We start from the raw sequence: 27129 nt of genomic DNA, 5'->3' as shown, positions 1-27129 counted from the left end.
TCACTTGGCGCGAAAAACACAGAGTTGTCACTGTCCTAAATATTCGATATATATATTAAGTAACAACGTTCGATAGCTATCGATAAGTGCTGTTCATGAAAACGATACCAATTACACACTGACACAAGTAAATAGCGTGCGGTAAGGTTTGCTCACACATCTGATTTGTAAGGAGAAACTCATATTATTTCATTTTTTCAACAAAGTGTGTCTGCTTTAAATTATTTAGCAATTGTGTAACAAAACGTTTTACTTTCTACAAATAGCACACACACAATGGCACAGAGCAAACTCAACGATTTAGCGGGCAAGCTGGGCAAAGGTGGCCCACCTGGTCTGGGCATTGGACTGAAGCTGTTGGCGGCTGTTGGCGCTGCTGCCTATGGTGTTAGTCAATCCCTGTATACCGGTAAGTACGCGAAACACCTACAATCCGCCTAAAATATTACACAAACAAGAAAAACAAGACATTTGTAGCGGCATGTGAACATAACCTCAAACTGTCTCTTGTATGCTTTGTCTATGCGGGCATATGTATGTGTGTATGTGATAGTGGTGTAATTTCGTAACTAATTTCAAGGCTTGCACAATGCATTTCAAGTAACACCTGAATTAAGTCCAGTTAGCAATTGGAAGTATGATCCAATTGGAACTGCAGTTTCATTGATAACACTTCAAGCGAATGTCTGTAGCACACTCGGTTTCTGTTGCATAACAACTCTAAATGTTTTTTATCTCTTTGCAGTGGAGGGCGGTCATCGCGCGATCATCTTCAGCCGCCTGGGTGGCATCCAGAATGACATTTACTCTGAGGGTCTGCATGTGCGCATTCCATGGATCCAGTATCCAATTATTTATGACATCCGCTCGCGTCCCCGTAAAATTTCATCGCCCACCGGCTCGAAAGATTTGCAAATGATCAATATTTCGCTGCGTGTGTTGTCGCGTCCCGATTCATTGAACTTACCGTTCCTGCACAAACAACTGGGTGTCGACTACGATGAGAAGGTGTTGCCTTCCATTTGCAATGAGGTGCTCAAGAGTGTTATTGCCAAGTTCAATGCCTCCCAGCTGATTACACAACGTCAACAGGTATGTAAAGAGTAAAACACATGGAGATGGGCTGTAGAGCGTAAATACAAATTATCTGCACCCACCCCTTATAATGCGCGCAGAGGAAGCGAGAAAGAGAGGGAATGTTTAATGAAGCCTCGCAAATGTAAATACTAAGATGCACATTCGTTAGGCTTCCTTATTCACTCGCTCTGCTAGAGCGCAACCGATGTTGAGTAATTGCCAGTCGTTCTTATTCACTCGCTCTCTCAAAGCGTATGGCTCTCAAACCGATCGAAAGAGAAAATTACTTACACTCTTTAACTATTCTGCTCATTCCTAATTGCGCAGTTTTTTTTCGATTTAACTTTATTGAATTCCGTTTTATAGGTCTCGCTGCTGATACGCAAGGAGCTGGTGGAGCGCGCGCGTGACTTTAATATTATTTTGGATGATGTTTCGCTGACTGAACTGAGCTTTGGCAAGGAATATACGGCAGCTATTGAGGCCAAACAGGTGGCACAGCAAGAGGCGCAGCGCGCTGTCTTCTTCGTAGAGCGCGCCAAGCAGGAGAAACAACAGAAAATTGTCCAAGCTGAGGGAGAAGCTGAGGCAGCTAAAATGATATCCTTTTTACAAAACAAACCATTTAGCTAGGCGTTTTATATATGTCTAGCACTACTTATATTATTATTATTATTATTATTTTATATATATATTTCTTGCACTTGGTTTGCACCTTAACTGTTATGTTTACTTAGGTCTGGCTGTTAAGCAGAATCCGGCTTATCTCAAGTTGCGAAAACTGCGTGCCGCCCAGAGCATTGCTCGCACGGTAAGTACACTCTTTAGAAAAGGAAAACAAGGAATTTATGATTGCCTTTTTTCCTCCACAGATTGCCAGCTCACAGAACAAGGTTTATTTGTCCGCTGATAGCTTGATGTTGAACATTCAGGACTCTGGTTTCGATGATATGACTGAGAAGGTTTACAAAAGTAAATAACTCGTTTCGTCATTGAGTTAACACATTTAAGTTACAAACAAACACATGGAAAAAACTAAAAAAAATTTGATTGGTTTTTGGTTTCGAGCATTGGCCAAAAACAATTTTAGACCTTTATCTACATATATATAGAGCGTGTATAACTCATTTCTTAAATCGTTTCACCTTATATCTCTCTATATATTTCTCTTTTTTCTCTTTGCCAAATTCGTTTCTATTTTTCTTTCCACTTTTTAAAATGCGAAAACGCGCAAACGCAGTTCCACATCTGGATTAAGTAAGCGGGCTATATATAATACCATAAGATAATTGTTCAAATCAAATTTCATTGCGATTGTTTAAAATTGTTTCATTACGCGAATTGCATACATATATAAGCCTAGTGCCTAAGTTCCGTTTAGTTATATACATATATAATCTTCTATTTTCTTCGGTTGCCCGCCTTCGGCTTACCTTTGCTTCACGTAATTTTTCATCACATTTGCATTCAGCTTGCAATGCGTCAACAACTTCATTTCATATCGTTGCCGCATTGCTGAACTGAGACGAAGCAAGGTACGCACAGGTGTGTGGCAAGCGGCTTTATTGCTGCAGCATTTAGCGTTTTGTCCCATTCAAGAGTTCATCATGAAAAAAGAAAGAAACTGTTAATAAATGCGCATTGAGAAAAACCATGTCGAAAAACCTCTAAGCAACAAATTGATGTTTAAAATGAAACAACATAACTTGTTTTTCCAAAATACCTTAAACCCTTACACCTTTCACAGTTGGCACCGGCTTGCCCAAGAATTGGCTAGACGCACGCAAAATAGGAACCGCCGTCGACTCGAATGCGAATGTGGGCGATGTGGCACGCAGCACCGCCGACCGCATACTCTGAATGATCGCCCGATGAGGAAACCAACCAGAAGCAGACGAGCAATAACTCAAAGCCCCAGTACAAAGCAAGAACCTACACAGACCAAATATATATATAATATATATATATATATACAAATGACTATAAAAATCTTCAATTCGTGGAGCCCTTGGAAAAATTATCTATGAAATTTTCAATTTCATCAAATACGAAACATTTACTTATATGTTATAATAATTGCATGTATAAAATACATAATAGTACATAAGAGAGTGGTGTGGTGTATATATATATAATCGTATGTATATATATATAGTATAATTTATAATATGTATGTATAGATAGATTCAATGTAAATTGTAGGCAGATTAGGTTCCTTCCTTGTATCGCTATTACATATGGGAGTGTTTTTAAGTTCGTGCGAGATCTTGACTAGAAATATGTGTGTGTATATTTATATATATATGTCTATATATATATATCTATTGTTATGCTTATGCTGTAAAGTAAAATTTCAAATTGTGGTTCAGTGTTCAATGAATCAATGGACATATACAAGTTATATAGCTTGTTTATAAAGTAAATTCCATGCAGTACAGCTTCCAAATTCTAGTGATAATGAAGACACTAGAATTATCAAAGAATGCTGGAAAATTAGAATAGGGAATATTCTACTACACTATATAAACTCTATATCAAATCCTTTGCATAAGCCTAACAATAGAACTTGATGTATTTAAAGTGTATTCGATTTCGAATTCGAAGTCGAATTGTGGAACAAACACTTTAAATACAAATTGATTAATTTTTGGTGTTGTTTTGTTGATCTACTACTTGAGCAATAAAAAGGTGGCCTGATTTCTCAGTTAAGACGCCATTAGCTATTCCCATAGCAATGCTCATATATATATCTACTATATCATATCATATCATATCTATTTGTAATAACGAACTCGAACAATCAATCAATCATAATTCCTGCCATAGGCGCGTTGGGGTTAGCTTTGTATATATGTTAGTTTAGTGTGATTTTGCTTAGGGATGTCGCCAGCTCGACATCGACCAGGATCAGGCGGTCGCCGGTGTTTTCCCACCAGTGCCAACGGTGCTGCTCTCGCTGTTGTTGCCGCTGCTGCTGCCGTTGCTGCTACTGCTGCTGCTCGCATTGCTATTGGCACGCCGACTCTCTGCCAGCGCTGGCGTCTCACGTCGATGGCGACGCAATGTGGAGCTAGCCGAGGGCGCCGATGAGCTTAAAGCAATGTTGGCCGTAAAGGCAGCGGCCTCAGCCCGGCTGGGCACATTCAGAGTTCCACTGGTGCCGCTGCTGCTGCTAGCGCCGTTCGCTGTGGCAGCGGCGAAGGATTCGCTGATGCTGCTCAGCGGCGGAGGGGGTCATAAGTTCGTCGTCTGCACCAGTCCGCGCTCCAAATGGAAGCACTCCAGCACCGCCGCGCCCACAGAGCTGCGACGCGCCACCATCGCATTCACCACGCTCCACTTGTTCAGCCGTGGATCGTAGCGTTCCACAGAGTTCAGCGAGGAGCTGCCATCGTTGCCACCCAATGCAAACAGTACGCCCTCCACCTCCACCACCTCATGCGTGGATCTGCAAATGGAAGGGATGACAATAGAGGTTCAGGTAAAGTCTAAGCTCTCTTAGTTCAGCTCACCTGCGCGAATGCATCGCTGCTATGGGCTCCCAGCAGTTGCGCCGCAAATTGAATCGTTCGCCGCTGGACATGCACATGGTGCCATCGTTGCCGCCAATGCAGTAGAGATGGCCATCGGTGGAGGCGACGCCACAGCTGCTGCGCCGAGCCGTCATGCTGGGCACGGGCTGCCAGCGACCCACGCGTGGATCGAAGCGCTCCACGCTCGACTGATAGTTGGTGGAGTCGAAGCCGCCCAGGCTATAGATTTGATTCTCCAGCACGGCCAGGCGACAGTAGCGACGTCGCGTGCTCATGGCCGGGCAGGAGCTCCAGATGCCCGTCAGTGGATCGTATCGTTCCATGCTGCTCAAGCAGGAGGCGCCATCGTAGCCGCCGCAGACAAAGATCAGGCCATCGTAGGCACAGATGCCCAGGCAGCTGCGCTTGGTGCCCATCGGTGTGATGTTGCTCCACTTGTTGGTCAGCGGATTGTACGACTCGGCCGTGGCCAGATCACTTACTCCATCATAGCCGCCCACCACATAGAGCTGCTTGTGCAGCGAAGTAACACCGGAGCGGGAGCGACGCCAGAGCATCGGCGCCACGGGCGACCAGCTGTTGCAGCGCGGATTATAGACCTCGCACTCGTTGTGTATGGCAAAGAGACTGCCACCGCCCACGGCAAAGATGTAGGGTCTCATGCCCTCGGGCCGTCGCTCCTGGGTGCGCTGGCTGCCCATCAGGCTGCGCTGCTCCGGCAGTAGATGGTATTTCATGGCCTCCAGCAGCAGCTCCTTGCACTCGGAGTCGTCGCGCATCAGTGTCTCCGTCTCGACGCAGCTCATCAGGAAGTCGCGGCTGACCAGAGGCAAGCGAACATGTGACATGAGCTCGGCAATGTGCAGTCGACGGTTGGCCAGATCGTGTTTCACCCAGCTCAGCACGCCCATAAACACCTTCTCCTCGGAGCTAATGTTCAGCTGGCTGTTCGATATCAATTCCTTGACCTCCTCGAAGGGCAGCAGCAGAAACTCCTCCGTTCCCACCACCTGCTGGAAGTTCTGCAGCGCATATTTGTGGGAGCGTGTGTGGAGCTCCTTGCAGGAGTGGGCATCAGCGAAGCTACGTATGCCCAGGCAGTTGGATGGATGCAGCTGGCGCAGCAGAAACTTGCAGCAAGCATCTCGCACTGAGTGCATCTGCAGCAGACCCGATGCCGGCAGCAGCACCTGGACATTCTGCTCCGTTATGGTTATCTCACCTGTGTAGGTGTAGTCGATCAGCTGACGCAGCGCCGAGCTGTCCACATCATGCAGACGCACCAGGCCCTGTGTACGCTCGAGCATATCATCTGTCAAAGGAAAATAGAAGCACTCAAGGTCCGGTCTCCCACTCTTGCAGCTCTTAACTGCTTCACTTACCATTGAACATGGCATAGAAGTAAGGCGAGACGGAAGCCAACACCACGCGATGCGCATTGATGGTCTCGCCGCCCACCTCGAGGCGCACATCGCAGAGCTGCAAGCAGAAGAAGCAAAAGGCAACAAATATCATTGACACATGAAGCACAGGGCGTGAAATCGACGAGGAGCAAGGCTCAAGGCGCATGCAGAGACTCGTCTTACACAAATCCGATTAACAAAGTCCTGCACAGAGATGCGTGCTCAATTTCACAGTCTAAGCAACAGCATATGCGAAGGGAGCGCACAGTGGGTTGGAATGGCAGGAAAATGGTAGCAATTGAAGATGGGAAAAGGGAATGGAAATGATTGGAATAATAAATACAGTCACCGACTAAAATATACCTTAGGCCCCCATTCTACTCGCTTTATATGAATTTAATTTTTATCATAAATTGAAAATATAGCAATTAAAAATATAGATCTGCGCAGAACTCGAGGTATCTAATAGTCAGTTACTCCCTACTAGATCTCTGCGCAAAGCTCAGGGTATTTATTAGGCAGTTACTCTCCATTACAATACTGTTAAATATTTAACTAAAATGTATTGTCAAAATGTAATTGCCAAAGTCAATTAAAGAGTTTTTTAGAATGGAAATAAAAATTTTTAAAAATGCTTGTAGTAAGGTAAAATATATAATTCTATATTATATGTAAATATAAACGTTTTTTTTTTTTTATGTGAGCAATATAGTCTAATATAAGCCTAGCATTGATATGAAATATTTTAAAAATAAATTCCTATTAGGCATATGCTTAAAATTCTATTTAATTTTAAGAGATTTTCTACAATTTCCATCAATCAATACCTTCTCAAGGCTTTACATCCAATTTTCATCAACTACCACACCACTGTGCGTTATCCCTATTGAAGCCTTACAAGTGAAACGCTTCCACTTTTAGTGCCAGACACTCGATGCGTCTTGTCATAAATAACTTTGATGAAGCAGCGCGCTCGCTCCCCACTTGACGAGTCACTGCACTCGATTAATATCTATTTTTAATGGCTCTGCAATAATTTGTAACAATCTCTTATATTGCTTATATCGTATATATACATATATGTATATATATATGTATTTGTTTTATTTAAATTTGTGTCGCACACGTCATGCGGCTGAGGGCGAAGTCACTTTTGCTTTGCATATCGCTTTAAGGCCAAACACCCGCTGAGTAAATAAATGTTGTTGTTGTTGTTGTTGCTTTTTATACTTTTATCAGTAAACGGCAATTTACTCTATTAGCTCACCCAGCTGCTGCCCTCTGGGCGGCACGACACGTCTGTCACACTGTCATTTAGGCAATTAATTTCTGCCCCAACAAAAGCAAAAATATAGAAATTATGTATACGCCCTGTGCGGCAAGCTGTTTGAGAGTGTATCGAGGCGAACTTGGCTCACTTGGCTCACTTGGCAGCACGCAAATAGTAAATTCTTGAATCTTAATTATGCTAAATAGTAATTTCATTAATTGTGCGCATCGAAAGAGGTCTGCTATCGCAGATGCCCTCTGTCAACTGGTTAAAAGTTTCAATTTCAAGGCTGAATTGATTTAATTCTAGAATTAGTAAGAAAGATTTTTTCATAACTAAATTTGTTTAATTTATACTGAAGTGATTAATTTAAAAGAGGACTAATAGAAAGGGAAGTCATAAATTTATAAAAACTTAAATATATGTTTTTGATGAAATATTAAAATATTATTTATATGAAACTTCTGCTGCTGTGGCAGAATTTTAATTTATTATAGAAATTTTTATATCAGTCAAAATTTATAGAAAAATAGGAAAAACAATAAATATTAACTACACATAAATAATTTAAAATTAAATTATATAAAAATTGATATATATTAAATTGTAAAAAATTAAATTATTAAATTAAATTCATATTAATTTTTGGTATTTTGAATATTTCAACCCGAATGCAGATGAAATTCTAAGCGAAAAACAATCGCTGCAATTCAAACAAAATATGAAACGAAAAATTCCGTTGCATACCCAACAGGCGCAACCCTTAGCGGGTTTTGCCTTTGAATTAACAGCTAAAATAGCTTTATTGATTTAGACATTCAAAACATGACATACAGAAATTCCTTGAATGACAACCTATACTGTTTCATTTGGGGAGCTGAAAACATGTGTCATTGCTAAATCCTTTGGAATATTAAACGGGTCATGGCTACTAGAAAAAAGGCCTTTTAACAGAAAAATTACTCTTGACTCTACTAAATGCCAAGACAGGAAGGAATTTGGTGCGTTGGGTTCATTGACATCAAAGCAATCAATTGTCCACAAAAATCATTGTGCATATCCAGGACTTGTCCCATTTCAGCCTTAGCTACAGCTGCCAAGCAAATGACCCAAAAAGCACACACAAAATGCCAAAATATCTCGGAAGTCAAACTATTTTCATGTACTTTTGGCCAGTTCACAGTCCCGATGACCTCAATTGGTTTGACACACAATTTGTTTGACAGCAAATGCAGAGGATACGACTGATATAAAAGGCTTTCGCTCTGTACGTAAATGTGCTGAGAGAAGAACTTTCTTTCTTTTTTTATTGCTAATTCTTTATCAGAAAGTTTGACCTGTTTTGTGGCTTAAGGGATGTGTCATTATCCCAGTAAAAGGTGGAGCTAATGTGGATTAATTACTTTTTTTTTTATTGCTATTTTTCGAGCAAAAGTGGTTGCAAAAGTTAGAGTAGAAATGTTTGATGGAGTATTGAAAATCCTTGAATGGCAAGTTGAAGCCTTGAAACTTTGATAAGAGATGGGGTAAATTCTTTAGTTGCAGTACAGGATGTCCTAACAAAATTGGTATATATATGTGTGTATATATATACATATATTTCCATATATTCAAATCTATTCAAGGGTCTTTAATGCTTTGGGATCATAAGGATCAACGATATATGAAGCAACAGTATCTCAACATCTAAAAGGATGAGGAAGGAAGAATGGAAGAAAATAAGTATGGAAAAAGCTCTATATAAACCCCTTATATATTTATATTATACCCGTAACAAATTCTCTACATTCACTTAAGAGCATTACGAATCTTATTCTATTGCTCCGTATATAAGCCTCAAAGAAAATTACTCAAGTCTCTATCTCTATTTCTCTGCTCACCTGTGCATTATTTCTCATCTGATTGATGGCAGCAAAGGAGGCGATGCAGTGTCCCGGATTTTGATGGTGCGCCTGTGGCAGCACCTCCTCATTGGGACCCGGTGGGCTCAGATCGCTGGGCGTCTGTGTGGAATTGTTGCTGGTGGTGGTGACATCCTCATTGTTGCCACTCGAGTCGGCGGTGCTGCAAGCGAGCGAGATAACAAAACATGAATCAAATTAAGGTCTTTAAATCAAATTTCACATATATGTACATATGTATAAAATCTGAAATTAACTAGATAAATGATGATGATGATGTTGACGTTTGATGTGGCGACAAAATGACGCCAGACGGCAGTTGATGACTGGGGCTGGCTTGGGGGTTGTTTAATGCAAACAGACTCCCCAAAACATGCTCAATGTTTTCGGGGGTTGCTCACAGCTCCAAAGGAGAAACATATTATGTATGTATGTATGTATGTATGTAATTATATAGTTTACTTACTGATTCGATTTGACAGGCAGAAACATTGCGTTGCGGTTTGTTCTTCTAAGCTACTAAAACATATTCGGAATGAGTTTTAAAGGCTTTGGTCCTTGAATGTGTTCCGTGTGGGTCTCGCTTAACCCACCAGAAGATGTCAGTCTTTAAGTTTGGCAGTTCCGGTATTTCTAGCAGCTGCAAATGAAGTGAAGAAATAGTAGACAAAAAATCAATAGGTTGTAATTGTTTAGCACCCTCCCCGAGAGTCAGCGGAAGCCAGAGAATATTTAGGTCACACGCAGCAAGGAGCGTCGCATGGATATGAGATCATAGCTAGCCCGAGTTGAGTTTTTTTTTTTTTTTTTTTTTTCGTAAAATAAAAGCATCAAAAGCGAACTCAGTTAAGTAGGTTAAGTGCCGTCAAAACCAGCTCAGTTTGCCCACTTCTCAGGCGGGTAGAGCGGGGTCTTTAGCTATTGTTCTCGGCCATTGTTAAGAGCTGCGCCCTGACGTATTTACGATTTGGGCTGAACTCGCTTTGATGTAGTTGCTTCCTCTCGACTTTAACTGCTGCTGCCGCTGCTGCAGCAAATGTCCTGCCACATGCAATTTGTGCATTTGTGCCACGAGGCCAGCCAGCCAGCCAGCCAGGCGCGTTAATGTGGTCAGCGGTTCAGTTTGTTTCCTTTCATTGTGACTCATTAGCGCATATCCCGCACTCCATGCCAAGGTTGAGCTGGCCTAAACAAGAGGGAGGGAGCTTTGAGCGAGTACCAGTTGTTGCATGCAAGCGCCAAACAAAACGTATTCATACTAAAAGTAATCAAATAAAGTGTGTCTACTACAGGCAGTTGAAAGTGACTGACTAGCAAATACCCTAAGCTGCTGCTGTTGCGCGAAACGGGCTAGAAAATTGCTTAAAATGGTTTGTAAATAAAACTTAATCGAGTAGGAAATACTTGGACAAAATTATAAGGTAGCTGCCTGACTAGCAGATACCCTAAGAAATCTGATTTCTTGTATACAATCTTACACTAAGGAATTTGATTTCTTGTATACAATCTTACACTGAAATTGAATGCAAATGAATAATAAAACAAATGTGAGTATTCCAGTCAGAAAAGCTTGACTAGCAGATACCCTATCGTCTTTATATTCTGGCATACTTTATTACTTTATATATATAATAATATATATATTCATTTTCAATATACATAGTATAATATATGCCGTAAATTATATTATGTATATACTTTTAAAGCACATATATGTATATATACGTTATTACTAAAGCTACCTCAAACCTTTTTTTATACCTCTACACTTAAAAAAAAAAAATATAAAATAAATAAATATAAATAAAAACCTTTTCATGAGGGCAGAGCATAAAAAGGTCTTCAATTTTCAATCCATCAACTTGTACATACTTGACATATATAAGATATGTACATAAGATCCGACAGTGAATGCATGAAGCTGTAGCTTCTCCTGTTAGACTAGGACTTCAGGTTATAACAAGATTTATTCAAATGTGTAGGTGTATCTTGAGAGCAGCTCTATATAATATCTGCCTTATCTATTACCCACATTTCCGCTATATATTATATAGAGTTCAGCTTTCAGGCATCCTCAGCCTATATTTACTCAATTTTATGCTTTGGCTTTTGTTTTCCTTTTTGTCTTTTCTGCTATCTCTCGTTCCCTTGATAACTGTTTACATTCCGGTTGGCCATGCAAAATAAACAAACAAATACAAAGCGAAATGCAATTCGACAGATTGTGCAAATAAACGAAAGAGCAATGCTCATTATTATTTTATTATTATTGTTGTTGTTGTTATATTTGTGCACGTACTCATATTAAGCATACGCCCGCGATTCCCCTGCCCCTCCCTCAACCGGCCAGCCGCTGTTAAGCCGGCAAATAACACGCTTCGAAAGTTCTGGGGTCAACAAAACGTGGCCAGACATCAGCCGCGGCGGCATGTGTGAAATTAACGTCACGAAGAAATTAAACATGGCAATCAAAAATCAAAAAAATAAAAATTAAAAAAAATAAATAAATAAAATATCCAACAATAATCGAAAAACTAAAAATTTCACTTTAGCAACAACAAATTAACGACAATTTAGTTTGCGATGCGTGGCCCAGCCGAAATGACATGCTTGAGGGCGCATTCGTGTTGCGAGGGCAATGAACGTTTATGCCCACAATGTGGACCCTAAACAAAAATAAGAAGAAGAAGCCCCATTAGGTGCTTATTACTGCCCGCAGAGAAACACCTACTCACACACACAGACACACACACACACTCACTCATGCAATTTGCAACTGTTGCAAAACGGACTTGACACAGAAGCAGCCGTGGGATTGCCACAGTTACCAATTCGCATGCAATTCTTCTTCATTTTCGACTAAACGAGGGTCAGTTAACCCCACCCTAAGAGAAAAATCTCAGCTGCGTGCCGTACGTGGCGTATGAGCAATGTGCGTGTAATTAAAAACTCTCAGCCAGGGTCAGAGCGCGGCCTGGGTCGCGTTTACCGTTACGCGTTTTGCGGCTCAGCTCAGTGACAGTTGCTAAAAACTAACAAAACTAACAGTTCTCCATGTGGTTACTGCACACACCAAGAGTACACTGTGCGAAAACAGGGGAGGGTGAGAATTTATTGTATATTTACCTTTCACTCAAGAGAAAAAAAGCAAAAATAAATAAATAGTATTTTTGTATGCAATAAAATTATACACTGAGAGAAGAAAGCAAAACTGTTTTCTGTTTTCTATATAGAAAATTTAATTATATTATATAAGTGATTATATTTAGATTATTTATATAACAATAAAATATTATTATAATAGGAAAAAAAATTGAAATACAAAATCAGACATACAAAGACAAACAAAATATATATGTTACATATAAAGCAACACATATCATGCACTGACAAAAAAGAGTATCAACAAAAGCTGCATAACAAATTAGTAATACAAATAGAAAGCACGTTAAATTCTCTAGATTATAATATATATATATAACATATACGTAGCTTTATGACCCATATACTTTAAACACACATAACCCTGAACAAAAAATAAATAAAATGAAATATAAACACTTGTGTTTATTAGGGCACATTATAATAAAACAAACAGCTTGTGTATATATTTTAATGCTTACTAAACTTTGTAATTAAAAATTAATATTTTGTTAATGAGCTTTTAACTTTTGCCCAAGCGCTTTCTCTCAGTGCAGCACACGCTCAGTGCGTTTAATTAACTTGAAATTGTGTTGTCTTCATATGACAACAAATGCTTTAATGAGGGCGACGCTTGAAATTTATGCATAAACATGCAAAATACGAGTGCGAGAGCAACAGGAAGTGGGCAGAGCTGGAAATGCAGGTGGTTTGCATATATAATATATGTATATGTGTGCGTACTCTATATAAATAGCCCTACCCAAATGACCAGCTCAATAACTCTGGCTACAGATGCTCAAACAACTTCCGTTGGCAACCGAAAAAAGTGCTAAAAATATTTTAGGCAATAAAAATAAAACAAAAAATCTGGAAAATTATGGAAATATTTAGCACAACGTCGACGGAATACCTTAAAAAAAAAGAGCTAAAAAAAATTGGAGCTTAAAAAAATTATTTCTAAATTAAAAAAAAAATGTACTAGTAAAAGTAGAATAAAAAATAAACAAAAAAAATAAAATAGTTTATGATAAAATAAGTTGAGTACAATTTATTAATAATAATAATAATCCACAATAATTAAGCCACATATGTACCTAAAAAACGGGGTATACCATAATAAATATCTACATTAATTAAGATATGTTTAAAAACCAATTAAGTTGATTATACAAGAAATTAATTTTGAAGCATCAGTGCCTATGATAGCCATAATTATGTGACCTGGCACTGAGATCCAATGAAATATGAACATAGAAACACTCTAAAAAATATAAACAAAGCAATCAAATGAGCATTGAAAAATTAATAAAGTATAGACAGATCTGCTGATATTGATCAGGAATATGCTTATGATTTGAAATGACATAAAGAGTAACATAAATATATTTATGTATATATGCAGAGCTCTGTCGCTATGCTTATATACATGTTTGGCACAAATTTCGTATACTCTCTAAATGGTTATAAAAATAACAAACAAAATATCACTTCAGCAGAAGTTTAGCTGCGCAGTGTGTGTGTGTGTGAGGTGTGTGTGAAATTCAAATTAACTGCCAAATGAGCCAGAAACGAATGGGCCACACGTTCAGCCGGCAAAGTCGTTAACAAAAAGTCAACTGTTGGGTCTCCCTATAGAAGAAGCAAACGCACAACAACAGCAACAAAACCATTCAGAAAAAAAACTTTTTCTAGCGTCTGGCGACAGAAAATTGTGCAAACATTGAACCGGTTGTAGTTGTTTATATACATATACAGCATATATTCATATAAATATATAAATATATATATATATTTATATATCGGAATAAATATTAGTTTGTATATTTCGCTTTGGGCCACATTTCGCATTTGTTTATGCTCCACGTGACGCTGGGCCATAAAGCGAAACAATTGCAGCACAGCTAAAAAGTTGATTCTTGCACGCTTCATTGATGATTAATCGCAGCTCGATGCGGCTATGCAATTGGCCAAGAAGCCAACAAAACAACTCAGCAGCAAGGTCAACTAGTTTTTGCTTAATTCCATTCATTATTTATTCTCTATGCAATTTGCCTTGAGCGGAAATAGCCCTCCGACTCAGCTTCAATTACGGCTAAGATCAATGAATAAGACGGCAAAGCATTTTGTATGAGCAAACGTTCTAAGGAAAAGATCTATTACTCTAGAGATGCCAGATGAGCTGTACCTAAGCTATACAAATGGTAACAAATTAAATTTTAATAGCAGCTCATTTTGTCATCGTTTACTTAATATTCTATTCCAGCTACATAAATGCGAATTAAATGGTAAAAATTATAGCTTTATTAGAGGTAATTTATACCAGTTAAGCGCACAGTTAGACAGATGCTTGAGAAGCTCTAAATAGGTTAATTGCTAAGGAGATTATATATTTTATATAAGTTAAATCATTATAGTTAAAATGATTAAATGAATGAATAAGATCTCTAAGTGCAGTATTTAACTCCAAATTTTTTTTAATCATTAAACTATAATTAATATATATAATTATTAGTATTCATTTATATTTTTATTTAACTAATTTTCAATAAATAATTTTGTCTAAATATATGAAATTTTTAAATAATTTTTGGTAGCTTGTAAGGCATAATAAAAATTCAGAAAAAAAATCCACATTTAGAAAAAGTGAACTTTCCCACCTTAATTTATTTACAATTTATTCATGCACAACAAAATTTCGAGCAACTGTTGAAGTATGATTTCTTTTCGCCACTTGACAACCCAAAACCTCATTTCGTTTACCTGACTCTGCGCTTTTTTTAGCTTCCTAACACGATTGTTTAGCACATTCTTTATTGAACCGCTTGGCGGGCTCTTGAAGCGCCCCCAAACACGCGCTCAAGTGCCAATGCGTGCTAGGCAGAATGGAAATACTCGAAGCAGCTCCAAATATGGGGAAATGTGGTTGTAGGTGTCTCCGCACAAACCAGTGCGACAGCTAAACAACCAGGTAGACAACCCACAGGTAAATCTAACGCGCGTTACGTATACGCAACGTGCGCCGCAATTAATGGAACTTCTGTAACTGCTGCGACCTCCATTTCGGCTGGCAATGGTCAATAAGACCGTTCGGAGCAGAGAGTAGAACAATTCCCATTCCATTCACCCCGGCAACGAAAGTGAGTGAGACTGGGTCGCAAATATTGACTACTGCTGCTGCTGCTGTTATCGCGGCTCGCAATATGCCGGCTTTTTTCATTATACATCTATCTACTATATATACATTCATATATATATATTGGTAGGGGGTCGTCAACCTGCGGCCAACAGCGCGGGAAAATTGTGAAAAACAGCCGTTTTCTGTTTTTGTTGCGTCTGCGCATGGCTGCTCTCCCTCACTCTCTTTCACTTCAACTCTGCTATCTCCTTTTTGGTCAGTGCAGCGGCATGTGCCGTTATTCATCAACTCCACCCTCAACACCCAAAAAATTTTCACAGTCTAACTTACTGCCGCACCTTGTTTTTGTGTTTATTTGGATTTAAAATTTATGAATTTTGCATTCTATAACGGCACTTGAATTGTCTTTTTTTATTTATTTTTTAGCTTTTCTTCAAATTTTAGTCTTGATCCTTTTTGATACCACGTTCACACACACCGTAAATTTATAACAGTTATTTAGCCAATTATTTGTGTTGCTTCCAGCATCGCGTGAACAAAATTAAGGCTTGAGAACTCTGCGCGGATTACAACTGAACGGCACCAAAGCTCAGACGCGACTGAGCGCAACATTTATGCAGAGAAGCCAGAGACAACGACGTCGACAGCGGCAGCGTAACTCATCGAGAGCGCAAGTGAGCCAGAGGCGTAGAGCGAAGCATGGCAGGCAATGGCTAAGCGAGCATCATTAAATATATAATTATGCTATTACTCCACTCTTATGCTAACAATTACATAGATTACTACAGGACGATGAGTCATTATTTGAATTGACATATTAAATTAAGGATTCAGGACAAAGCACCTGGACTAATGTCGCCGTTGAAAAAACATGTCCTTGCATTTGTGTTTAATAATCTGATTTATAAAAATAAAATACAAGTTCTTATTATATACTTTGAAAACTATACATTTCTCTTTGATACAAAATAAAGAAAAGGCCGCTTAGGCATTTAAAAATAACAAACAATGCTAACAGCGCTGCTTTGCTGTTATACTCAAAATGGTAATGTTACACTGAGACTAAAACAAGCTTGGAATTCTTGCTGTTCTATTGGGTAAAGCTTTTAAAGCTTTGACAAACAGGGTGCTTGTTTTCGTGAGAAGTGCACGGTTTACAGGCGGTTCTTTTAAATTTTACTGGAATTTCTGTTTTGAAATACGATGTAATTTATTTTTTTTATTTATTGAAATAAGAGGTACTCCAGTAACCTGTTTATGAGCTTATTGTCTAACTATTCTGCTCATTTGGGCGCGCTAACTAACTTGTGTACAAAAAAAATAAACAAAATAATAAAAAAAAAAATTTAAGCAAATAAGGATAATTGTTACCTATATAAACAACCCCATTTGAATATTAAATAAACCAAAAATATCTTCCTATATATATGTTTGTAAAAGGTCATTATTACTGACAATTGTCTTATACACAGTCTAAATTACTACAGCTTTCCATATTTCCAGCCAACATTTATAGTATTTTTCAATAAATAAAAACAAGTATATATTGGCCTACTCATTAGTTAAAACAATATACAAAATGTAATTATGGCATAATTGTAACACAATAACGTAGACGCCAACTGCCTCTGCTAAAAGGTTATGCAAATGCCATTGCATAGTGAATGCAAAAAAGTGTTGCATGCTTTTAGGTACTTGCAAAAATTATTTAATTATTCATGGGAAAATTCAATTAAAATTGAAAAACGTCAAGCACAACGCTGTGACAATGTTTTACAAAAAAGCAAATGAGTTCAAAGTAGACAAATTAGCAAAAGTGTTTGAAACTTTTAAATGGCTTGCTGCAAAAGTTTGAGCTGCTGCTGCTGCTGCTGCTGCAAGAGCTGTTGCTGCAGTTGTTGCTGTTGCTGTAGCTGTTGCTAATGTTGCTGCATTTACTGACCATTAGCTCGCCGACCGCGTCACAAAGAACCAAACCACAAATCTAATTAGGTTGTAAAGTAAATGCAGCAGGAGTAGCAGGAGCAGCAACAAGCATCAAGGTCTAGATGGAAGCTGGACTCAAAGCAACTGAACAAAAGGTAGAAAAACCACTAGCCACTGACACAATTATGCAAATCCTAAACAATTTTTTCAATTCAGTTTGTTTTTTTTTTATTCGCAAAGCAGTATGAATCCTTTGACGTCAGGCTAACGGTCAGGACCGGTCGCGCCGCCAGGGGCAACACAGTGTGTAGAAAATCTGAATAGCTGAATATCACATTGCGCAATAGGGTATGATAATTGCACTTGTATACCTTTTGGCACACCTGAGCCTTATTGCCGCTTAAAGCCGAAGTGCTGCTCAACGGGTAAATGGCCACACACAGATGTCGGCCATGCCACCCACCGGCGGATTGGCCAATTGCTCCATTGCCATGCATATTAGACAATATCTAAAGCGAGGCGAGTTAAGTCGAGGCGAGTCGAGTTGCGTTTCAAATAAGCAGCTAATGCGATAGTTTTTGCGCATGCCCCAAAACCGTTGAAGTTGCTTGCCTGCCCTCTGTCGCCTGCCTCCCCCTCTCTCCTCCTGCCACCTGGCCAGCCGAGGCAGCAGGGACAACAGGTGCTCGTCGCCTGTCGGCTATAAAAACCCTTTAAGCATCCGACTCTGCCATCAGTCGACCGTTGTCAATTGCCTCGTTTTGTGGAATCCGATCTTGTGCTCTGCTGCTCCTGCTCCTGCTTCGGCTCCGGCTCCGGCTCCGTCTCCTTGAAACTCAACGCCACTATTTGCTAACTAATAAATAATGTGCTCAACAAGTCTTTAGCCGAGGCAAAAGCTAAAGTCATCCTAGACAAAATGTCTAAACTCTAATTATAGAGTTCCTTCTCAATTCACTAAAAATAAATTTATAAATTATGTTGCTTCAATGTTTCAATCAAAGGCAATGCATATCGCTGTTCCTGCTGCTGATGACGGGTAAGACAGCCACGAAATTTTATAAATAATAATTATTATTTAATCTATTTAATTTTGTTTTCTTAATCAAAAATAATGTTCCTCAAATTACATTTTTTTGATTTGTTGCACGCATAAGATAATCTAAGCATATATTTATTTATTTATTTATTTTTATTTTTTTTTCATTTTTATTTATAATGTTTCGAATTTTAATTTTATTATATATTTTTATTTTTTTATTTTATTTATTTATTTATTTATTTTTATTTTTTTTTTTAGACCTTTACTAATAATTTTTTAAGATCCAAAAGTTAATATTCATGTTAATAAAACGCGTGTGAACGATGTTATAAAAACGTGAGTGTTTACTGGTGCGAGCTTGATAAGAGAGTGAATACGAAACAAGACTATGAAGTGTGAACTGTGAACTTATTAATAAATTATTTAAAAAAACTAATTTTCTAACTTATCAAGTTTTTACCATACAATCAAAAGAACAGTGAATCCTTTAAGCACAATGTAAATTGATGCCGATCATTAATAGACCCACAAATAGATTAAATAATGTTTATTTATAAATGAAATAATATAACAAAAAAAAAAAAAAAAAAGCACAGAGTGTTCAATCGAAACTAGGTAATTCCCATGTTAATTGAGAATATTTCTTATGAATCACCAGTGGGAAATACTTTCAATTTCTGTATGAGACTTTAGTCAAATATTGTAGAAATTTAGAATGAGAATGAAAGTTTCACTAATACTTTTAATTGAGGAAAGAAACTCAACACCCAGACAGCTGTTCGAAACATTTTCTCTAAAACCGTATAAAACTCATTTGCTTTGCTGCATATAAAACAGATTTTAAGCCGAATCCGTTTTAACGCAGAACTAACTCGACAATCATTGCGTTTTAACTAAAACTTAAAATGAGGCACGCGTATTAATGAAATATATATATTATTTCTATAACCCAAGTTCAAACTAAGTTGATAAAGCATAGTGAAACCGCACTCATTCGTAGCTGACCTCAGTTTTTTCTTAGAATTGGATTGACAATGCATATGACGTATGTATGTATGTTTGTATAACAGGCTATAATAGTACATATAATTATATTTATAATCAGTATATGAACATATATATGTATATGTATATAGGTATGCATAAATATGTATGGGCAGCATTTTAACAATTTGGTTAGAATTAGAATTATTTTAAAAGGCGGCTTTGTTATACGCTTGTATAACAGTCGACTCCATATAACAATTTTGCAAGCTTCCCTTATGCAAATCAAAGTCTATTAACCCCGCATTCTTAACATTTTCCATTGTTTTTTTCTTTCTTTTAGATTAAGAGTTATATACATACATATTTTTAAACCGAATGATTACTTGTTTTGAATGAAAATAATCGTCATACGTATGTATGTATTTATTTAAAGGGTTTTACCCCACTTTTAATTCGAAATCTAAGTTGATTAAGAATAACCAGAAAATGTATTTATTACACAAGCAAAAGATAACCACATTCCAAATAGTCATCTCTGAATATGAATCTTTTGGTATGTGTTTGCCTGTTTATATACATACACATTTTTGCATATATAGTATAAACATCAATAATTGTCTGCGAAATATGAAAATATTTGTATATTTGTTTATATGTAGTATAAACTCTACAGATAACCAGAAATTAGCCCTATTTGCTTGCGAGCAGAGGGAAACCCCACATTGATAATTGTTTAGCTTAAATTAATAACATGAGACGTGCAAATAATGAGAAATTATAATATAAAATAGCATCCATGAAACAAAACAAAAAACTAAGCTAAAAACAAGTTATATCTGATTGAATTTCATACAGAGTTGGAGTTGTTCAGTTAGACTATATATGTACATATGTATATGACAATCTATCAATGAATTACACAATAATATGAAATTTATATATAGAAATTATCGGAATTTTTTATTTACTTTTGTTAATATTTTTTCATTTGTATATTTTACTTTTATTCAGCATGGTTGTGAAATGAGCTCACTATAGGCGACTGATAAAGAACTGAACTTGTAAGCATGCATTCGTACAAAACAGTCACACACTAATATTGGGTATATAATTATTATATAGTATATATAATATAAATAATACTAGAAGCGTGACTTGGACTAGCTTTATCTTTTACAGTTTTTAAACTAGAAGCAAAGTTTAAGATTTAGGGTTTAGCTGGAAATACTAAAATGGTTGTCTATACTATATGGAGTCTAACTGGCATATATTAAGCATTCTTTTGAAATATATATACTTGATATAGCTTTTTCTTGTAATATATCAAAAATACATTTTATTGAATATTTAAATTCTGATTTATCTGATGCCTTCTTCAGCTCTTATCCCAAGTAAAAAAAGTCTATAAAAATATGAGAACAATTAATTTACTCAAGCATTATCAGGCCTAATAACCATACATATACACATTATATTGCAATCAGGCACAATTCAATCAATCTAACTCTGATCCGTACATTATCAGGCCGCATGAATATTTAAGTCAACAAGAGCAATTCCACAATTTGATGAAATCGAAACAGAAATTTAAAAGCGTTCAACCTTAACTCTGATTCAACTGGTGTATCTCTGGTGGCATATGACATGGATACATATGTATGTCTGTCTATCTGTCAGCTTAGCGATTGACCCTCAATTAATTTTATTGTTTTCCTTTTTTGTTCTGTGCATATCAGCAATTAAAATCTGCAGGAGCCCAAACGGAAATTGAACATCCGTTTCAGGCACCAGAAAATATGAATCCCCGTGGATACGAATATACATATATACAACATATATATAGTAAATGAATGCTACTTGTTCCACAGCATCGCCCATGCAAATGATGGCCATCGATGGCAGCTCAAAGGAAGCGTTGGCGTCGTCCTGGAGCAGCAGCAGCATCAGCGGCGGGGACGACAGCGACGACAGCAACTGGCCAGCGAGCAACTTTTATGGCAACGGAAATCTGTTGCCAAATATTGAGGCCAGGGAAATGGTGCCCAAATTTGTTGACATGGCTTTCAATTTCCCGCCGTATCCGCTGAACAAGAACAGACATTGGCGCTCCGATAAACACTTGAAGGAGCTGGCCCAGGTGCATCGGACATGGCTGCAATCTCCGGCAGAACGATCTAGAACAAAACTGAAACGTGGCCTCCAACCGTATAGGCCGACAATGAGTCTGAACGATTACGTGCTGCAGCCGGATGTGGCCAACTACTACTATAAACGTAAACGCGAGCCAAGTTCACGCTTTAAGCCCTCCATCAGTGCTGGTGATTAGCTGCCTGTTTAGTAGCCCGTCCAACCTGTTGCTAAGTGAAGTATCTCTCTTTCTCTCCCACCAAACCCGCTCTCTCTTACTTCCAGGAGTAATGACAAATCTGGGTGATTTCTTTAAGCAGCTGAAGGCGAACGTTCACTATGCCGAGCAGTCGCAACATCAGCTCGGCGAGGAGGAATCTCAATTGCTCGAGGGCGTGCATCCGCATCAGCAAATGATAATCGACGACAATGATGATGATAACGATGCGGGTGCTTTAGATGGCGCCGACTATGATTCCGGGCAGCCGTCCGATCGCAAGGGCTCCAAGCTGCGCAGCTATCGACCATCGCAGAAGATACGCTCGCTGGTGTCGCGTAATCCCAATGGATATCGAGGTTCGCAGTTTATTGATCCCAGCTACATGTGGTTGGGTCTGGGTAAATGACCATAAGCTGCTCCATCAACAGGTTGCAACGATTCGAGAGATCCTCTTCTTTCCGCCGCGCCCCGCCCCTAAAACTTTTCAATCTTTCATCTGTGTGTGTACATATATATATAAATATATATATATATATTATTATTATTAATATATTATATTATAGCAAGCATTAAAAAATGCGCCAAAAAATATTTCATTCAATTTACAACAAATTCTGAGCAACATATGGCTCTGCATATATTCAAGTAAGTTTTTATATATATATATAGATGGGGGACTTTTTTTTTCTCTGTTATAACAGTTGATAAAGTAAGGAAGTGGTTATGTATCTGTGTTCGAATGTGTGTATTAAGTGTCGTAGTGCAGAACCAAATTGATCGCTTTTGCTCTGATGCTTCGCTTTCAAATTTTGGTATAGCTGGGATAGGTATTACCCTGATTTGGTACAGCCATGCCCTGTGTAGCAGTTATCAATGGACGCTGCTGCTCGCGTGTTTGCTGAATTTGCTTGAACAGCGAGTAGATTCCCATATAAATGTAGATTTGCAAAGCTAAAACAGAAATGAGAAACCAAGGCGCAATTAGCAATGTATACGAAATTCCAAGAATTCAAGTATTCAAGTATATGTATATGTATAAAAATAAAAATATATAAAGGGTGTTTCCTCGGTATGTGCATGTGTATGTGTGAGTAAGATAAGAAGACTACCAAAGCCTTGTAATCAGAATTGCAATGTTCGTATGTTTGAATGTATGCTATATTTACATCAATATGCCCAACATGTGTGACTCACCTAGTATAAGAGCAGTGGGTATCAAAGCAGGTAGAACGTGTCCGAAATCGGCGCCAGAGGAGAACGCGGCGACAAATAGAGCCAAATGATAAACAATGCTAAAGACAAGTCCAACGGCAGAATTAATCAGCCATGGCAGAAGCATCAGATGACGTTCCTGTGCATAAGAGTAAAAGAGATGAGCATACGATGATTGCAGACAAAGCAAATAAATAGAGTAACATTATAACAGAACGCATGACGTTTGCAGTTTACTCTACGATCCCCTCCCACCGTCATTCTCACTCTTACAATCTTTCTCACTCATTTACCTTCATGGTGCCAAGTACTAGCAGGGCCGATGACAATAAGTTCAGCAGAATGATCCCCAAGTAAACGCTGCATCCGATGACAATAGCTGCAAAGATAAGATATGAGCATTTTAACGCACTTGTTTGATTTCCCTAAAACATTTTCGCTCTCTCTATCTCTCTCGCTCTCCTGCTTTTGCTTACCTGAATGTACTTCATCATAGGTCGCTTCTTCAGGTTGCATCTTATCGACAATTCCCTTAGCAATAACATCAGCATATCCCAAAATGGTGGATAACAGAATTACACCCAATAAGGAGCCAACAATACCCAACCAGCCGAGCACCACGCCGGCGGTATTGAGACGCATGCAGCATAATCTTGTCAACATTTTTCACTCGTTGTTTACACTAGATTTAAACGAAATTTCTATGGATATTGCAATTGCAAAAGCACAAATATTTATATATGCACAAATACTATATATACATATATATAACCACACGAACCTGAAACTAGAGCTGAGTAATCGCTTCGTCTACGTCGCAATTGAGAATGATTTCACACTGACAATGCGTTTGCAAGTTAACTGTTGTTTTGCGGAATCGTGCAGGGATGACAGCTTCAAATCTATTAACAGAACATTGATGCTGCGTATTTGACGTTAGCGACCAACGCAACGTACTTAAATGTTAAGTCGCGTGTGTATTTTGATTAAAATAATTTAACAAATTAGTTTAGTAAATAATATTTAAACAATTATACAATACACCTATGTATTTTCATGAGAGAAATTTTAATGTTTTCATATTATTCACTTATAATTATAGACTATTAACAGTGCTGTTAGACGACTCACTAGGTAATGTTAGATCTGCAGTAATCGTTGCATTTACTAACAGCGCACAGCATTGCCAGACTGTTTTAAAAGCTTTTGTGTAGTTGCAGCGAAATTTTAAAATGTGTAATAACTGTTGTGTGTTATACGTGCTCTCACACGTGAACGCGCCACTCGTCAGACAAGTAGAATGTTATTCTTAAATGGCACTCTCTCATCTTTCTCCCTCTGTCCCTCTTGTTAATTAATTCTCTTAGGAGCAATAAAGACGTTAAAGAGGCGTATTCAGTTGTTTTCAGCCTGTTGCGCGCGTCGGTATTGCATTTAAGTCGAGAATTACTATCAGTTGCGCTACGAATTTGGCTGAAGCTCAAATAGCCATAAAGTCAAACATTTTAAAATGAAAATCGAGCTAACCGTCGATCGTGGACCATGCGACACAGAGCTGCGCAGCTGGTGTTTGAGCATTGTTATTTACTGAGCCGCTTTGTCACTTGATTCGTCCAAAATCATAATAAACTTAACGCTTCCAATCCTATTTCTAGAATCCTCACGAAAATGAGTGATTTGTTCTGTGGTTTTTGTTGGAGTTTACCCTAAATTAATTTTTTCTTTCTATGCAAATCCACTTCATGCAGATTTGTGTTTTTTTGTAGACAAATACGAGTTACTCAAACCACGAAATGATTTCAAAAGATTGTATGATACAAAATCGTGTATCGATACTTGTATTCATGATTTTTAGTTTTCAGTCAAAACTTTTAACAAAGATAAAAACAAAATAAATCGTAAGTGATAATTAAATAAAGCTAAAATAAAGCTAAATTAATGTTTTTTTAATGCCAGAATTCCCGCAGCCCGCCGCTTTCGAATTTTTTCCGCATAAGGACTTCAAATAAAGCCTGATCTGACGTGAAAAAAGCTAAAATGTCAGCTCTGGTAATTATGTATCTGTATTTAAATGTATGTGTTAAGTGTCCCAGTGCAGAACGAAGTTGTTCACATTTGCTCTGATGCTTCGCTTTCAATTTTTGGTACAGCTGGGATACGTATTGCCCTGATTTGGTACAGCCATGCCCGGTGTAGCAGTTGTCAGTGGACGCGGCTGCGCGCCTGTTTGCTGAATTTGCTTAAACAGCGAGTAGATTGCCATATAAATGTAGATTTGCAAAGCTAAAACAGAAATGAGAATTCATATATATATATATATATATATACATAAAAAAAAGTACATGTGTATGTGTGCGTAAGATAAAAAAACTACGAAAGTCTGGTAAACAGAATTACAATGTTTTAATGCTTGCAGGTGCGCAAATAATTGACTTCTGTATTTACATCAACATCCCCAAGTGTGACTCACCTAGTATTAGAGCAATTTGTATCAGAGCAGCTACAAGGGTCTTGATATTGTTGCCAGCGTAGATCATGAAGTTTACTACAAACAGGTGATAAACAATGCTAAAGGCAAGTCCGACGGCAGAATTAATCAGCCATGGCAGAAGCATCAGATGACGTTCCTGTGCATTAGAGTAAAAGAGATGAGCAGGCGATGATTGCAGACAAAGCAAATATGTAAATAGAGTAAAATTATAACAGAATGCACTCTCACACTCTTTCTCCCTCATTTACCTTCTTGGTGCCAAGTACTAGCAGGGCCGATGACGGTAAGTTCAGCAGAATGAACCCCATGAAAACGCTGCATCCGATGACAATTGCTGCAAAGCAAAGATATATTGTTTGATTTCCGTTAAACATTTTTGCTCGCTCTCTCGCACTTCTGCTTTTGCTTACCCAAATGCATTTGATCATCCCCAGAAGACGTCTTTAAATCAAGAGCCTTAACAATATCATCGTCAAATTTCAAAATTATGCTTAGCAGAATTATACCCAATAAGGAGCCAACAATACCCAACCAGCCGATCACCACGCCGGCGGTATTGAGACTCATGCAGAAGAATCTTTTCAACATTTTTCACTCTTTGTTGTTTACACCAAATTAAAACGAAATTTCTATGGATAATGAAATGCAAAAGTCAAATATTTACATATACGATATGCAAAATGTATGTATGTACATATCAATGATGTCAACTTTGTTTTGGAAAAAAAAAATTTTAATTATACAATATTTGCAGATTATGCAGAACGCCTTATCGTTGCGTCTTCATTTCGGGCTATCCATGACTTGAAATCTGGCTGTTGTAGTCAGAAATCTCGAACTTTTTTTTTGGCATTTAATCACTCTATTCGCATTGAACACAATTATAAACGATATCGATGATACATACAAAGCACATACACAATTCAATTTTTTCTTAACCAAATACCGGTACAACACAACAACTGGAAAAATAACCAACCAACTGGAAAAATATGAACACGATTCGCATTCACGAAAAAAGGACAGATTTCCGGATAGAGATTGTTTGATATTTTTTCCGAACAAAGCCACATAGCCAACAGGACAGATCTGTCCGAAAAAGGACAAATTGGAATCCCTGGCACATATACGTAATTACACGAACCTGAAATTAGAACTGAGTACTCGCTTCGTCTACGTCGAAATTGAGAATGATTTCACGCTTGCAAGTTGCAATGCGGTTTTAAGTTAACTGTTGCTTTGCGGAATTGTGAACTTCACGGAATTGTGAAGGGATGACAGCTTCCACTGTTAAAAGACAGAGTAGGTTGCGCAAAGAGCAGTCCCGTCACTTTTAATGCTAACTAACTCTTGTAACGTCATATTTCCAGATTGTGCTCTGTTATCCTAGCTGAAGCTTGGTAGGCACTTCAGTAGAAATCGGCTAAGTGGTCGAAAATAACAAAAATTAAGTATATATAAGGAAATTTCAATAGTAAATATCTTTAAAATGGTCAATCCCTAATTTATAATAATAATTTATTTCCATACAATAAAGAAATTAAGTATATGATGGAATGAACTGGGAGGCCTCTCGAAAGCAACCAAGGCCAAAACGGCCAAAATATCAGCAGGAATGGTTGGTTGGTTAACTAGATTTTCGCCATCAGTATTGTTTATT

General features: G+C 38.0%; 5 protein-coding genes and 1 long non-coding RNA gene across 13 annotated transcripts; 3 read left to right on the top strand and 3 right to left on the bottom strand.

The window, feature by feature from the left end:
- Positions 1 to 13: 13 nt before the first annotated feature.
- Positions 14 to 3188, top strand: Phb2 (prohibitin 2). 4 transcript variants are annotated; one of them, XM_089471926.1, is made up of 7 exons: positions 14 to 141; positions 267 to 409; positions 746 to 1092; positions 1444 to 1677; positions 1811 to 1888; positions 1950 to 2049; positions 2825 to 3188. In XM_089471926.1, the coding sequence occupies exons 2-7, from the start codon at positions 277 to 279 to the stop codon at positions 2935 to 2937; spliced, it is 1005 nt and encodes a 334-aa protein (XP_089328052.1). In that variant the 5' UTR covers positions 14 to 141; positions 267 to 276; the 3' UTR covers positions 2938 to 3188. The 4 variants fall into 4 exon arrangements, with proteins under 4 accessions (XP_089328052.1, XP_089328054.1, XP_017865179.1 ...); XM_018009690.2 differs by having other exon boundaries at positions 88 to 167; XM_089471927.1 differs by lacking the exon at positions 14 to 141 and adding an exon at positions 185 to 207.
- LOC108615288 (kelch-like protein 17) lies at positions 2241 to 16477 on the bottom strand. The gene is made up of 6 exons (XM_018009684.2): positions 15803 to 16477; positions 9651 to 9824; positions 9164 to 9347; positions 5993 to 6089; positions 4590 to 5922; positions 2241 to 4525 (listed from the first exon to the last, which is right to left on the bottom strand). Exons 2-6 carry the CDS (start codon positions 9674 to 9676, stop codon positions 4312 to 4314), a joined length of 1854 nt encoding a protein of 617 aa, XP_017865173.1. The 5' UTR covers positions 9677 to 9824; positions 15803 to 16477; the 3' UTR covers positions 2241 to 4311.
- Positions 8030 to 9321, top strand: LOC149268425 (uncharacterized). The gene is made up of 2 exons (XR_016270619.1): positions 8030 to 8851; positions 8909 to 9321. It is a non-coding gene; the product is annotated as an uncharacterized LOC149268425 (long non-coding RNA).
- Positions 16478 to 18102: 1625 nt separating the features above from the next.
- On the top strand, positions 18103 to 26099 carry LOC108615295 (uncharacterized). Of its 5 annotated transcripts, none has more exons than XR_016270615.1 (4): positions 18106 to 18429; positions 21288 to 21737; positions 21832 to 25324; positions 25395 to 26099. XR_016270615.1 is itself a non-coding variant. In XM_018009692.2 (3 exons), the coding sequence occupies exons 1-3, from the start codon at positions 18369 to 18371 to the stop codon at positions 22170 to 22172; spliced, it is 849 nt and encodes a 282-aa protein (XP_017865181.2). In that variant the 5' UTR covers positions 18103 to 18368; the 3' UTR covers positions 22173 to 26099. The 5 variants fall into 5 exon arrangements, 2 of the variants coding, with proteins under 2 accessions (XP_017865181.2, XP_017865180.2); XR_016270614.1 differs by having other exon boundaries at positions 21832 to 25330; XR_016270616.1 differs by having other exon boundaries at positions 21832 to 25334.
- On the bottom strand, positions 22368 to 23641 carry LOC108615297 (uncharacterized). The gene is made up of 4 exons (XM_018009696.2): positions 23455 to 23641; positions 23272 to 23357; positions 22961 to 23117; positions 22368 to 22717 (listed from the first exon to the last, which is right to left on the bottom strand). The coding sequence occupies exons 1-4, from the start codon at positions 23639 to 23641 to the stop codon at positions 22569 to 22571; spliced, it is 579 nt and encodes a 192-aa protein (XP_017865185.1). The 3' UTR covers positions 22368 to 22568.
- LOC108615298 (uncharacterized) lies at positions 24773 to 26057 on the bottom strand. Its single transcript, XM_018009697.2, has 4 exons — positions 25880 to 26057; positions 25718 to 25803; positions 25449 to 25605; positions 24773 to 25261 (listed from the first exon to the last, which is right to left on the bottom strand). The coding sequence occupies exons 1-4, from the start codon at positions 26055 to 26057 to the stop codon at positions 25113 to 25115; spliced, it is 570 nt and encodes a 189-aa protein (XP_017865186.1). The 3' UTR covers positions 24773 to 25112.
- Positions 26100 to 27129: the final 1030 nt, after the last annotated feature.

The sequence above is a fragment of the Drosophila arizonae genome, chromosome 5, assembly GCF_054131065.1.
Source record: "Drosophila arizonae isolate 15081-1271.41 chromosome 5, UAZ_ARI_1.0, whole genome shotgun sequence".
Classification (NCBI taxonomy): domain Eukaryota; kingdom Metazoa; phylum Arthropoda; class Insecta; order Diptera; family Drosophilidae; genus Drosophila; species Drosophila arizonae.
The sequence above is the reverse complement of the archived record's forward strand: the minus strand, read 5'-3'. Positions and strand labels throughout refer to the sequence as shown.

Excerpts from the sequence above, each read along its gene's own strand:
- Phb2 (XM_089471926.1), top strand. The coding sequence starts at position 277 with ATGGCACAGAGCAAACTCAACGATTTAGCGGGCAAGCTGGGCAAAGGT. Across the intron at positions 1,093-1,443 it reads TGATTACACAACGTCAACAG|GTCTCGCTGCTGATACGCAA; the intron begins GTATGTAAAGAG and ends TCCGTTTTATAG. Across the intron at positions 1,678-1,810 it reads AAGCTGAGGCAGCTAAAATG|TTAGGTCTGGCTGTTAAGCA; the intron begins ATATCCTTTTTA and ends TGTTATGTTTAC.
- LOC108615288 (XM_018009684.2), bottom strand. The coding sequence starts at position 9,676 with ATGTTTCTGCCTGTCAAATCGAATCA. Across the intron at positions 9,348-9,650 it reads CTGCCTGTCAAATCGAATCA|CACCGCCGACTCGAGTGGCA; the intron begins GTAAGTAAACTA and ends GCTCGCTTGCAG. Across the intron at positions 4,526-4,589 it reads GCAGCGATGCATTCGCGCAG|ATCCACGCATGAGGTGGTGG; the intron begins GTGAGCTGAACT and ends TTCCATTTGCAG.
- LOC108615295 (XM_018009691.2), top strand. The coding sequence starts at position 18,369 with ATGTTGCTTCAATGTTTCAATCAAAGGCAATGCATATCGCTGTTCCTG. Across the intron at positions 18,430-21,287 it reads GTTCCTGCTGCTGATGACGG|CATCGCCCATGCAAATGATG; the intron begins GTAAGACAGCCA and ends CTTGTTCCACAG. Across the intron at positions 21,738-21,831 it reads TAAGCCCTCCATCAGTGCTG|GAGTAATGACAAATCTGGGT; the intron begins GTGATTAGCTGC and ends TCTTACTTCCAG.
- LOC108615297 (XM_018009696.2), bottom strand. The coding sequence starts at position 23,641 with ATGTTGACAAGATTATGCTGCATGCGTCTCAATACCGCCGGCGTGGTG. Across the intron at positions 23,118-23,271 it reads TAGTACTTGGCACCATGAAG|GAACGTCATCTGATGCTTCT; the intron begins GTAAATGAGTGA and ends TCTTATGCACAG. Across the intron at positions 22,718-22,960 it reads ACCCACTGCTCTTATACTAG|CTTTGCAAATCTACATTTAT; the intron begins GTGAGTCACACA and ends TTTCTGTTTTAG.
- LOC108615298 (XM_018009697.2), bottom strand. The coding sequence starts at position 26,057 with ATGTTGAAAAGATTCTTCTGCATGAGTCTCAATACCGCCGGCGTGGTG. Across the intron at positions 25,804-25,879 it reads GGATGATCAAATGCATTTGG|CAATTGTCATCGGATGCAGC; the intron begins GTAAGCAAAAGC and ends TTTGCTTTGCAG. Across the intron at positions 25,262-25,448 it reads ACAAATTGCTCTAATACTAG|CTTTGCAAATCTACATTTAT; the intron begins GTGAGTCACACT and ends TTTCTGTTTTAG.